General features: G+C 42.4%; 1 protein-coding gene across 9 annotated transcripts in view; it reads right to left on the bottom strand.

Moving 5' to 3' along the window:
• Positions 1–473: 473 nt before the first annotated feature.
• The window catches only part of ephb2b (eph receptor B2b), a 171,713-nt gene continuing 158,081 nt past the window's right edge, over positions 474–14,105 (bottom strand). For 5 of the 9 annotated variants that reach the window (XM_045705124.2, XM_014166649.3, XM_014166651.3 and 2 more), the window contains exons 12-16: positions 9,328–9,543; positions 8,886–9,035; positions 7,510–7,745; positions 6,472–6,627; positions 474–5,689 (exon numbers count right to left, since the gene is read on the bottom strand). In XM_045705124.2, the coding sequence (XP_045561080.1) occupies positions 5,581–5,689; positions 6,472–6,627; positions 7,510–7,745; positions 8,886–9,035; positions 9,328–9,543 (867 nt within the window). In that variant the 3' untranslated portion in view covers positions 474–5,580. The remainder of the gene's footprint in view (positions 5,690–6,471; positions 6,628–7,509; positions 7,746–8,885; positions 9,036–9,327; positions 9,544–14,105) is intronic. The other 4 variants (XM_014166655.3, XM_045705126.2, XM_014166653.3 and 1 more) reach the window with 1 other exon arrangement.

Below are 14,105 nucleotides of genomic sequence, written 5' to 3'. Positions count from 1 at the left end.
TGAATAAAGACATGAAAACCCAAAAAAATTTGAGGCTGTGTGAGTGAGGGTTTTTGGACACACTGTAGAACAGTGATGCATGAGGTGGCCCAAAAATGTTAGCTCAAAACATTAGCAAAAAAACCCACTGTCTGACAGTTGTATGTTAATATTTTCATATGGAAAAGACATGGTTACAAAAAATATGCTGTATTTTACCAAATCCGTTCCCTCGAGTCTTCCGCAACTGTATTTCCCGTAATTGAACCATGAATACCATAAAATGAGTTTCGATCAATTGTGCACACTGATAAATTCAGTCCAATTCGGGTTGTAATTTTGCAATTCTTACACTTTCAGGTCAATGATGTTAAAAATATAACTAACCCTCTCATCATACAGTATTAAAATGACATAAGTACTTTGAAGTAATGTCCACTGTAGCTGAAATGATTTCACAGGGTTATAGAGGAGGACAGTAAGAACACCATGAATACCATTATAGAGTGGTATAACAGATCTCATTTTTTATTGAGGAGAATCGAGTTGGGCTTTCCATTTTAGAAAATAAAACCAATAACAATATTACAAATAATGAAATTGTTACATCATTCACAGGATTACAGTCAATGTACATTTATACAGAAATACAGGACCTCCCACATCAGTCACAGTGGTCAGGGCCGGCACTGGTCTACGAGGGCTACAACAGGCCAAGAGAGACAGGGCCATCCCCAGCCTGTCTTCACCAACAGCCAGAGAGGTGGGGAGATAGGGGTGGAAGGGGAAAGTGGGGGGATAAGACAAAGCAAGGAACATAAGGACATTTGTCACAACTAGACTGCTATTAGCCACTGTGTCAGCAGAGGGAGCTCTAACGCTTTACGTAAAAGAGATATCCACAGGAGCCATTTTCTATACACACTGAACTGACTGCCACAAAGACAGGCAGGCAGACTGCTGCTCGAGACATATTTGGATGGTGCACAAACACAGACCAACGAGTACGAGCAGGCACAGCTTGTGTTTATGCACACTGTCATGTCATTCTAACACTGAGACATAACGGTTTCCGTCCGTCCTTAAAAAATTGGAACACAGAATGGAAATTGTTCTTTGCGTCCACAGTGCATTGAATCAACATCTCAGATACATTGGTTTTGTTTTGATTCATAAATAAAAGAGGGGGGAATTGTTATGTATTACTTATCATGACATTGACAGTAAAACATCAACAGTATCCGCAGATACAAGCCATTGAAACAAAGACGAGAGTTTTAGATGTACAAAACAGCAGAGGACAGAGTTCTGTGATACTAGCAAGTTATCTGAGATTCCAAACAAAGACCCTTACTGTAACAAACACATGTATTCTGGTCTCAATGCTGTTAAATCATTATTATGCACTTTAGACATCATTCCTCCATCTGTCTCATGAGCCTGGACATTGAAAAAGGAGAGAAGGAAGTAGATGCCCTGCACTGTTAAATAATATGCAATTTACATAAACGGAGCAGACGTTTGAGACATTTTCTTCCTCATGAAAAATGTAAACATAGAAACACTGATAAGTGCTTTGAAGAAGTGTACATTTACTGTCTTTAAAATGCCTGTTATTTCAGTGGTCTTGGGGGAGAAAAAAAACACTATCATTCAACAAAAAGCTATGTGTGGTTTTTATTCTATTTTAGCTTATACTCGTTTTCAACGAGCTGCAAAATCTCACCAATGCAAAAATGTCCTTGATACCATCTATGTATAAAGTAACCCATTTACAGTACTTAGGGTGGTGCTTTAAACACTTGCATTGTACACCAGAGAGAACTATCCAGTGAGATAATGACCATCATGGATTCACACAGCAAAGTCTAATAAACCTTATTACAATGTGGGAATAATCTATTCTGAACTAAATCCATCATAATCACACCAGATTGATCAATCACTTATTATAGGTCCATAATAGGGCGACTGTGCCAAGGGGTTTTATCAGAAGGTCTGGGCTATGAAACAGTACCACTGAGCTGTACTGTTCTTAAAAGGAGGCTATCAATGTCTTAAAAATAAAAGAAAGAGGGATGACAGCTTTTTCTGCGGCCAAGAGCAAAGGATAGCTCTGGATGAACTATGGGTATATAAACAGGGTGTCTTTGTGCCATTAGGTTCAGAGGCAGAATAAATAAATACATTACACAGTGCTTTCAGCAGTCACCATGGCCCCACACTGTGCAACCAATAAACATGTGTTGACTCAACTCCATATGAATCTAGCTTCTCTGAACAGAAGTAACACACCAAACCTACGCTTCCAAGAGTGATGCAATAAAAGAAAACCACTTTATTACTACCTATATTTATGTTCCTATCACTCTAAATATGAGTCCACCATTACTGAATGTTTTAGCTCATCTCATCATAACAACATGTCCTAGTAATGTATTTTGATTGAACGTCACATGTGGAAGAACACTTTGTTTACACACCGCTCTTTTAATCACTTGATAATCACCTTAATCACCTTCCTATGACTATCACCGTCTTCAGCACAAATACTAGTGCTGCCCTGTAGGGCATGCTTTCTTGAACATAAATTGCCACTACTTGCTCTGACAGTGGGATATCTGTCTATATCTTGGGAAGACTGACTCAGGCTGCCTGGGCTTAACTGAATATCACTGAGGTGCCCTTAAATATTAAAGTGTTGTGCAATGGAAAGGAAGAAAGTTCTTTTTGAGCTCTTTTTGAAAGGAAACTGCACGGTCGCATCAGTGACAGTTGGGTCACAGAATAGCTTCCCCTTTTACTCTGGGCAGTGACTAATAGAGTGATGCACTTCCTGCTGTTTCATCTGTCATGGAGTCTGCACTGGAATATGCATGGTGACGCACAGAAATGTTGACGGAAAACTACAGGGAGGATGATATTACAGAAGCTGGATCAAAACCTCAATGCTCCTGCTCACATTTATTAAGACTCTGGACGGCCATGTAGGTTAGTGGGTGGAATGAAATGGGGACTAACTGACAGACGAGAGCAAAGGCGGGATTTCACGCATTCTGTGTTTAGGGGTCTAATGCTAAGGCCTACATAGGATACCTCTCCTGTTCTGCTCAGACAGCAAAGTGCCTTAAAACGGAAAGTGGACACCTGATGATGTATATGGAAGGATGACCTTTTGTGGAAGAACCTCTGCTTACATAGCCACCTGCTGTGAAACCAATACGGGGCCCACAGGTTGTGTGTTATCTACATAAATTCAGTCTGGTCTGTCAACATGACAACATGCAGAGTCACAAAGCAATGGATCTGAAAAAGCAGAGCACAGAGAACAGTGGGAGGAGAAGAGTGGTAGATCTGAGGCATGTGTTTAGCTCTGACTGTCTGGCCAGTGGGGCTGTGATCAGGCAGTGGACCCCCACTAGGAATGGACATGTCTGACCAGCTGGAGCTCCATGTCTGGCTCCTCAGTCTGTATTGAGTACTGGGCCTGTCTCAGTGGATCTGCCCATTAGGAGCTCTGCAGTAGTGATGTAAACTCTGTGTTTTACCATCTCTGGGGAATCCATGGATTTTAACTAGCACAGACCCATCAGGCTCCCTAACCAAACCACACATCGGCCACAACAACAAAGACAATGATAGCTCTCCGTTCATCAGGCAGTTTTTCACAGAAGCCATACAGTAAATGCAATACGTATCTATAAAATGAAAATAGAAGTCTCAAGGACTCCAGTTATCTACAATTTGTGAGCACCAACATAATAATGATTTCCTAAAATTCCAAAAGAGCATGGAAGATCCAGATAGTCATCGGATTCGAAGTCCATTGTCCAGTATGATCTGCGGTCACATACCCTGCCAAGAGACTACTTGGAAAAGCTGTCAATCATCCACGATGTACAATAATAATAATAAAAAATATGCGTAAAATAATCCACTATTCCATGCTAATGTTACTGCCCTGCTGTGAAAAGATTTGTCCGTGACCGTACCAATGTGAGATAACCATCAGTGGTGTTAAAACCCTAACACTTCAATATAAAATTATTTTAAAAGGAAAACAATCTGGAAGAAAAAAGCTAAATATAATGTAAGCGCATTATATTTCGTAAAGTGTAACAAATCAAAGCTATGTGAAATCAATCATTAACTCAGCATGCTATCAAACACTACCCCCTCAGTTTTGGGAGCCGTTGCTTTGTGCCACGGAGCACATTTAGCAACACGCACGCATACACAAACACACATACACACCCATGCACCAGGCACGCACGCAGACACACACAAACAAACACACATGCACACGGTGAAGCTGAAAACACAGGGAAACCTCAAGATAATGTGAGGACTAAAACATATGTGCACTCCTTCTATGTAAACACTATACATCCATGGAGGAAGTACTGTATGTTTGCTGCTTATGACACTGATTCTTCAAAATCCACAACTAACATTTTGCCCAAAAAATCTAATAATAATAACAACAGATAAAAACCTCCCTATAGTCACCCTAAGAAAAATGTAAATCCATCACTTCCAGGTATTAGTAACTATGTCCGGCTCATAGTGATCATATCACAGTCCCAATGCCATGTGCATCTGATGTGTACAGGATCATGGCGTATCATGACATCGTCATGACATCATCTGAGGTACACGGGGACGATGTTCCATTTGGCAGGTTATGTTTATATTGAAAAAATATCAATTTTCCCACGGTGAGAGGAAGCATGGTGAGAGAAAATCTATATCACAATTTTCACACAGAAAATGAAATTACTTGATATGAGAAAATGTATTTTTGTTTACATTTCTTTACTTTTGAATTGGTAGATAACTGAATGTCTTTAATTTGTTCATGTCAGTAGTTTCTGCCAGGTCCATTTCATGGTGCTCAGACTTATATTACGTCCCAAATCAACGAAAGGGGAATAGATCAAGTTCCTCAGTCTCTTCTGCTGTTTGCCTTCAGGGAGGCAGCAAATATTTATGTTGCGTTTCTGTTTCTGAAGTCAGTTCACCTAGTTCACAAAGAATATATCAGATTAATTTTGAGAGTGTTGGTCTTAAATCACCCAGTTTTCATTGTCTTCTTGTCTGTGGCCCTTTTTAAAGGGTAGCCTTTCTAGTCATTTCACCTAGCTTACAATTGTATACCATCTATAGACTCCTAGAGTTCTTAACTTTTTTTTCTTTACAAAATTCTTTACAAAATTCTTAAAACAAGCGTAAAAGTTCAACGTAAATAAAATAAAAAACATGGGTGGAAGATGGTAGTAGAAATGTGTCTCTGGTCAGTAACCTCTCATGATCCTGGTTCCAAGATGGACGGTTGTGAGCCACGTTGATTGACGTCTGGTCATTTAGACATGCTGGCCACAACCTTCCAAAGCTGATCTCGAAGGTTGAGGGGACTTTGGATGAGGGCATAGAGGAGGACAGGAGAGGGATTGGAAGGGGGGACCGGGGATGGACGGTAGTCTGGTAGGAAACCCAGGTTCACGGTCAAGCAAAAACATATCCACTCCATCCGTGCACCCAGGGTCCTGCATCCCAATCCCCTCTCCTCTGCTCTGCTCTCCTCCGCTCCACTCTGGATGGTCAAACTTCCACAGACTGGATCTGGTTCATGGAGGCACGCATCATCTGCACACTGTTCAGGATCTTCTTCTGGTGGCCTGCTAACGTTACACCCACACTCAGGATGTCACTGTGGCAGGAGACACAACCACAGGAGTCAGGAGAAAGCCATCACGGAAGACACAACAGGTTTTATGGAACAAGTCACATGGCATAAGCCAAGGTAAACTCAACAAGTTAGATCAAGGTTCAATTCTGGTCCCCGGTCTGCCAAATTCAGAATTCTGTCCAGGCCTAACTCTGTTCGTTGAACAACTTCTTCCATTCAGAAAACAATGGAACATCTTTGTTTCCTAACCTTAACCCTATGGACTGATGTGTCTTATTGGTTTAAATATTGTAACCAGAGATGTGGTTGGACATTTAAAAAAACTGACGTATGTAGCTTAGATTTCCAATGTGACTTTAGGAGGATATTAAGAGATATAAATAGGAGACAATAAGCTGAGTAATGTGTACCTTATTTACTAAACAGACCTTGAATAGTCTCTATCTGCTAATAGATGTTGTCTATGTCTTTATTAAGTCTACTGAGGCAGGAATGTATTCCTAAACATCACTACGCCTGTTCATTCTCCTATATCTACTATGTCATTTAACTGTTGTATAAGAAACCTGGCAGCCACATGGCCAGAGTCTGTACTCTCTGTTCTAGCTCAGAGCAGTTGTGCTGCACCGTTATTATCTCTTAATGACATACAGTGAGAGACAGATTTATGATGAGCCAGGGGCTGAGCCTGGCAGTCACCCAGACTTTAAGGTATGAGACTGTCCAGGAACAGCCCACCTGCCTCGCTTCAACCTCATCCTTATCAATCTTATTAGAAACACAGGTCTGGGATCGGCACTTACTCCATAGTCATCTGGGAAACCACATCAAAGCTGGTGAAGTCAGCGTTGGCAAAGTTGTCTTTGTACTGGCCCATCTTGATGGCATCCAGCCACTCGTCCACCGTGCTGAAGCTGGAGAAGTCTGGAACACTGCGGTCCAGGAGAGGAAGATGGACACTGGGGAAGATACATTCACTAAGAGTCAAACACAGCTCTAGAGACACTGTCATAACTCTCTCACCTCTATGATGGCAATCAGTACATTTGGAACAGACACAAGAGTGGAGAGCCTACACTAGATTAGTTTTAAGTACAAAACAAAGTAGCCTTGGCGTCATCTACTGGAAGCCATTTTCAGAGTTGATTTCTTATAAAATGTTCTTTCCAAATGGAGTGACAGGCTTAGAAGAGCCAGCCCTCTGGGCACAGAAGTCAATTTAACATTTATTCCACGTTGGTGCAATTTCATTGAAATGATGTGGAAAGAACGTTGATTCAACCAGTGTGTGCCCAGTGGGAGTATCCACACAGTTTCAGTGGAAAATCTAAGTCTCTATTCTACACACCATCAAAAATGAAACTATAGCGTAGGATATATGGATTTCAGTATATTTTAGCATCCATAGGAAACTGACACCCAGGGAAAATGTACTTGAAAATGTTTTTTTTTTAATTGTGCAACTGCTTCAAATCATAATTTGCCTGAAGCATTCATGGAAATGACTTGATCTATGAAACCAACAGGGTTTTATTTACATAACCACTCGGCGCCAAAAGAAACAGGAGACAGCGTTTGGTTGAAATAAATTGTACCATGAATATCAAAAGTGTAACCAAAAATGTAATTGTTTTCCCATCTTTGAAGTCAATTGCACTACATCCTCCTGGAAATATGAAAGTAGTATTTGAGCCCAATCCTGGATATTGTGATGACTGGCCAGGAGAGACAGAGGAACACTTTCACTCAAACACACTAATAGACAGACAGACAGAGAGACAGATAAACCCACAGATAAACTGACGGAGATCTAAGGAGAGCGTGCTAAGTGTTCCACTCACCCTGAAGACAGAGGGGTCATGGCCTTCAGACTGTTGGGGTTGCGGATCATCTTGTCCAGGTTGTTGACGATCTGGCTGAACTTGGGCCGATTGTTACGATCCTTCTGCCAGCAGTCCAGCATGAGCTGGTGCAGGGCACTAGGGCAGTCCATGGGAGGGGGCAGCCGGTAGTCCTGCTCTATGGCATTGATCACCTGCAGGGGGAGATACAGATCTCTAAGGGTTGCTATGAGGCTCTACGAGGAGGAGGAGGCGGAGGAGGAGGAGGAGGAGGAGGAGGAGGAGGAGGAGAGAGACGATAGTAGAGCATCCTCTCACAATTCTCAGTGTTATACAAGTCAAAACTGCAGCACACATGCCCACACACATACCTAATCCTGCACACATTATTGCATTAACACTAAGTAGGAAATGACCCCCATTACCATTTAGACATTGTTTTGTCTTGGCTGCATACTTATTGTACCAGTTAAGTGTCACACTAAAGTATCAGTCTAATACCAATGGCTCCTCACATCCGTGCAGTCTGTGGCAGCAGTGACTTATTCTCAGTCAGTCTGGCATCAAGAGCTTTTAGAAATTATGTACAGTAATGTTCCTGCCATACAAATATCTAAGTGAGAGCCTGGTCCCAGATCCATTTGTTCTGTTTTGCTAACTCTATGGTCATTGTCATGCCAAAAATGTCTAGTTTGAGACTAAGAGAGGCTGTGGTGATGTTGGTGGTGGGCGAGAGATCAGGGAGTTGATGCCTGGCTAAGTGTGGGGAACGACCAGCTCAGAGGAGGGTTCTGATGAGGACCCACGATCCTCTGCTCATTATCACTGACATTATGGAGCTCCATTCAGACCCAGATTAATCTCATTCAGAGGCCTCCCTCCCAACCAAGATGCTGATGGAGTAGAAACACTATCTGAAGCCGCTAATAAGATAACCGTCGAGCTCCTCAGTCCTCTTAGGGCATTAGCGTTCACACTTTCAATTTGAAACTATTTTCATTATCTCTCTCCCCATAATTTGCTCTCTTCTCCATCACCCAGAGGGAGCCTGGAAACAGAGGCTCCAGTCAAGAGCAGGAATAGTCTGCGGAGCGTTGTCTTGCATTCCAAATCATCTTATTATCGGTCTGTGGTAACTGGGGGGCTTTCATATTAAACCCAGGTTAGAAAGTTGCTGTTAAGCCAGGGGAAGAAAACCACCATGACAAAATGTATCTCTATGGGGGTTCACAGAGAGGTAATAACATTCAAGAACAATTGGCTGTATATAATTTGCCTTTGTTTGAATAAAATGTGAACATTTGATGGCAGGCTATTTATTTCTAGTATTTCTGCTTGACGAATTATACAAATTATACATAAAGGACTATACATACGTCTTGATTGGTCATGTCCCAGTAAGGTCTCTCTCCATAGGACATGACTTCCCACATGACGATGCCATAGCTCCAGACATCACTGGCGGATGTGAACTTCCTGTATTGGATGGCTTCAGGGGCTGTCCATCGGATAGGGATCTTCCCTCCCTGAGAAACACAACACAATGAGGGAGCAATCTTATAGAGGGAAGTGAGACGGGAACCTGATCGTCACAGTGTCCTGGCTCTACAGAGAGAGATTATTCACAGCAACAATTCTCTCTAATCCAAACTGGGAGATGGATATAACTAAACTCCTGGGACTGGATGTGTGTGATATGGAAACCCATTAAAGGGGAGGAGAGGGCATGTGCGTGCGTTGCCTATGTGTGTGAGTGTGCAAGTGTGGATGCACACACGTGTATGTGTGTGGTGTTTGCAGTAAGGTCATGGTACACACCAGGGCGCTGGTGTAGGTGGGGTCTGACGTGTCGTCCTCCAGAAAACGGGACAGGCCGAAGTCAGACACCTTGCAGACCAAGTTGCTGTTGACCAGGATGTTGCGTGCGGCTAGGTCGCGGTGGACGTAGTTCATGTCGGCCAGGTACTTCATGCCAGAGGCGATGCCACGCAGCATGCCCACCAGCTGGATCACCGTGAACTGACCGTCGTTTTGCTGCAAAAAAAGGATCACATTAGATTACAATATGATACATCCCCAGGGGCCTCTGTGGGCTATGGTTGAATAGATGTGGCTACAGGATGAGCTGGGCTGGGCTAAGCTTGGTCTGGTTGGCTGCAGCTGTTCTCCTTCCTGGATTGGCCAAGGCATTACCCCATAGGAGAGTGTCTGGATCTGGCCTGCAGCTGTGCCTCCAACTGTGCACACCTGCAACTTCACCACCCACTACGAGGACCAGAGATCAACTAGGGAATATCCGGGAGGATCATGACGAGAGATAAGAGAGCATGAGCGTTGACAGACAGGCCCAGTATCATTGCCCAGGGATGGGGTGGGGACACAGATGGATCACAGACGGACTAGGTCTGGCTGTGTATTCATCTGGGCATGTTCCCGGCCTATGGTTAGCCAGATCCTCTAGCCTGTGTCTCTGTGTCTCTTCCAAACACTTTTCTGCTCATTAGCAGAGCAGGAATTTCTCCTCACGTCCACCAGCTCCTCATGTACCACAGCAATTAAGTGTTATGCATTATTCATGAGGCTGAAATGCCTCCCAACTAAGCAGGTCCTCCTGATCTCTGTATCCCTGCACTGTGTTTGCATACTGTACTTTAATTGGGAAGATTCTTCAACCAAAGTCATTTGGATCTGATTAGCAGATAGAGGTATAATTTATATATTTTTTGATCTTAGGCTAATACATGCTCTGTGCAATTTTATGATTCTATCCCAATTCCAGTCAGAATATTTTTTAAATATGTTTTTCTCCCTCATCAATCTACACATAATACCGCACAATGACAAAGCAAAAACAGGCTTTTAGAAATGTTAGCAAATGTATAAAAAAAACTCTGAAATATGATATTTACATAAGCATTCAGACTCTTTACCCTGGACTGTTGGAGCACCTTTGGCAGCGAGTACAGCCTCGAGTCTTCTTGGGTATGACACTACAAGCATGGCACATCTGTATTTTGGGAGTTTCTCCCATTATTCTCTGCAGATCCTCTCAAGATATGTCAGGTTGGATGGGGAGCGTCGCTGCACAGCTATTTTCAGGTCCTTCCAGAGATGTTAGATCGGGTTCCAGTCCGGGCTCTGACTGGGCCACTCAAGGACATTCAGAAGCCACTACTGCATTGTATTGGCTGTGTGCTTAGGGTCGTTGTCCTGTTGGAAGGTGAACCTTCGCCCCAGTCTGAGGTCCTGAGCGCTCTGGAGCAGGTTATCATCAAGGTTCTCTCTGTACTTTGCAGCGTTCATCTTTCCCTTGATTCTGACGAGTCCCTGCCACTGAAAAAAATCCCCACAGCATGACGCTGCAACCACCATGCTTCACTGTAGGGATGGTGCCAGGTTTCCTCCACAGGTGATACTTGGCATTCAAGCCAAAGAGCTCAATCTTGGTTTCATCAGACCAGAGAATCTTGTTTCTCATGGTCTGAGAGTCCTTCAGGTGCATTTTGGCAAATTCCAAGCGGGCTGTCATGTGCCTTTTACTGAGGAGTGGATTCCGTCTAGCCGCTCTACTATAAAGGCCTAATTGGTGGAGTGCTGCAGAGATGGTTGTCCATATGGAACGTTCTCCCATCTCCGCAGAGGAACTCTGGAGCTCTCTCAGAGTGGCCATCGGGTTCTTGGTCACCTCCCTGACCAAGGCCCTTCTCCCCAGATTGCTCAGTTTGGACGGGCAGCCAGCCAGCTCTAGGAAGAGTCTAGGTGGTTCCAAACTTCTTCCATTTAAGAATAACGGAGGCCACTGTGTTCTTGGGGAGCTTCAATGCTGCAGACATTTTTGGTACCCTTCCCCAGATCTGTGCCTCGACTCAATCCTGTCTCGGAGCTCTACCGACAATTCCTTCGACCTCATGGCTTTTGCTCTGTCATGCACTGTCAACAGTGGGACCTTATATAGACAGGTGTGTGCCTTTCCAAGTCATGTCCAATCAATTTAATTTACAACAGGTGGACTCCAATCAAGTTGTATAAACATCTCAAGGATGATCAGTGGAATCGGGATTTATGTTTTTATTTGTAATACATTTGCAAACATTTGAAAGAAACTGTTTTCACTTTGTCACTATGGTGGTATTGTGTGTAGATTGATGAGGATTTTTATTTATTTAATCCATTTTAGAATAAGTCTGTAACGTAACAAAATGTGGAAAAAGCAAAGGGGTCTGAATACTTTCCGAATGCGTTGTATTTCAGGATGTTGTGTATCCATCGAATATCTGAATGAATCTGAATTAATTAATGTAAACATTACAGTTTGGAAAACATAGCTTGTCCAAAGAAATCTGTCCCTTGGCACAACTTACCCCGGGTATGAAGTAAGATACCCTGTCCTGCGGGGCAAGTTAAGCCGCCAAATGTATGTACGGAATTAAATATGACTACTACCTTTTTAAAACCAAACACAATTCAACACAATCACAATCGGTCTTTTAATAATTTTAAGCATATTTTAACACAGGCTTAACACGTAATAAATATTTTGTACTTTTTTAAACACTTTTGACAAAGACCGAGCTCTGTTGTTACCTCTTAACCAAGTGATAATACCTTGCATTACACCTGGAAAGAAAGCACTTAAAGTTGTTCAACTTGTCATTGGCTCGAGCATTGGCTCAACTTGCCCCAAGGCAAACATTTTTACTATATTAGCCCACACAGCTACGAGGATGCACTTTCATGCTAGGTTAAGGACCTCATATTGAATCTTATAGGCCCCAACTGATGTACAGTGGTTCCTCCTTTAAAAGTTGCGTCATACTGTGGCACATCCTGCGTGCTGCTGCAGCATTCTGTGGCACGTCATTTAATTCTCAGCCATTTTTTCTGTTACTGCAAGTTATTGCTAGTTTGACCACCAGAGGGCATCTTTGAGAAGCATTTGATAGTCTTCTTTATTGGCATTACCAGAGAATTTAAAACCTTTTTGTAATAACATAATATATGGGATTGATTTTAAGAAATCTGGCTTAATTCACGAGATTAATATTATGGTGTTTCTATTCAGAGAAAATCAAAAAACGAAACCCTCAGAGTTTCCGTTAGGATGGATTGGAAAATATGGCGATGTACTACGTGATTGTCAGGAGTAGGCTACAGGATTGGAGGATTCTAAATTGTTTGCCTTCATTAGACAACTTTGCTCCAATATTTCTGTAAATCAGTGATATTTATTCCCATAGTAATTCATTATGGATCCATAACTAAATCAACATCTGCATTTTGAAAGAGTCTTTTTTATCATTATTTTATTAACTAAATGTGTTTATTTGTTTATTAGGCTACTGTGAATTCTACAATACATACTGTAGTAAACATGGGAAAGTGTCTAATTCCTTACATAAGGGAAAGCAGGCCATGTCTGTACTACAGAATGCAGGGCACGAGGGAGACCGGTGTTATTTCATAGTTGTGATGTCTTCACTATTATTCTACAATATAGAAAATAGTACAAATAAAACATCTTAAAAGTATTTACTTTGGTTTAGATACAAGCATCATGATTTAAAAATCTGTTTTTTGGACCTAACTTGCTTACCACATTTTCCGTGTGATTTCGTCCTCACATGAAATGATGACCTCTTCCTAAATATTTGGTCAAATTATAAATTTTGTGTATGGTTTCCTAGAAACAACAGTGGATCAACTTACCCCACTTTCCCCTACCATTTGTTCTAGTCATTACATGGCCCTCAACCTTTCCTACTTTCTCTGCTTGTTGTTGTCTCCGTCTATCTATTAGATGTGATTGATCTGCTCCTCTCATTTTCTCGCTTTAGCTCTACCTTGGAGATGCATCACAGCAGCGTAAGCTGCACCAGGAGCTGTAGGGGAGCAGATCCTTCAGCTGGCAGATCCTATCGTAGGTGATCGTCTTAACTAAACCCATGCTGCCTGGCCCTCCTTCAAAGAGCGCCACGTTCTAAAGCGCTGACGCTGTCAGCAAACGTTGTCATGCAGTGACGTGCCACAGTGGTGCTCTGTTGTTTGGAATAAAATGTGCTGTCAAATATGCTTGCCACACAGAGACAGGGACACACAACCCTGTCAAATTCAAGAGTGAGTTGGCATACAGTGTCTCGGAGGTCTGAAGCAGAATGCTAATAAAGTTCATGTTTTGCACCTCCAGCAGTAGACAGAGCAGCAGTCTGCTGACAGGAGGATGGCTGCCTCCTTTTTAATGGAGGATTTTGATATGTATTTTGATCCACAGAGGAAGAGTTTACATCTCGACTTTATTATATTCTCTAATAGCTCAGAGCTGATACTCGTCAGTTTGCTCTCTTGCCCTGAGGCGTGAAAGCCTTACTCAGTATGATCCATACAGAGGCAAACAATGACAATGGGATGAGGAGTGACGAAACTAGGGCTATAACAGGGGTGGTGGGGGTGTGGGGGGGGGGGGGGGGCGTTACCCACATAGACTGGCTAGTAGCAACATCAGACATATCTAAACATGAACGTAGTGATTTATATAGTAGTTTATATAGTAGTATATATATATATATATAATAGTTGGCTTTTGTTTAATAGATATGTTT

This window comes from Salmo salar, chromosome 22 (genome assembly GCF_965601325.2).
Source record: "Salmo salar chromosome 22, fSalSal1, whole genome shotgun sequence".
NCBI lineage: Eukaryota > Metazoa > Chordata > Actinopteri > Salmoniformes > Salmonidae > Salmo > Salmo salar.
The sequence above is the reverse complement of the archived record's forward strand: the minus strand, read 5'-3'. Positions and strand labels throughout refer to the sequence as shown.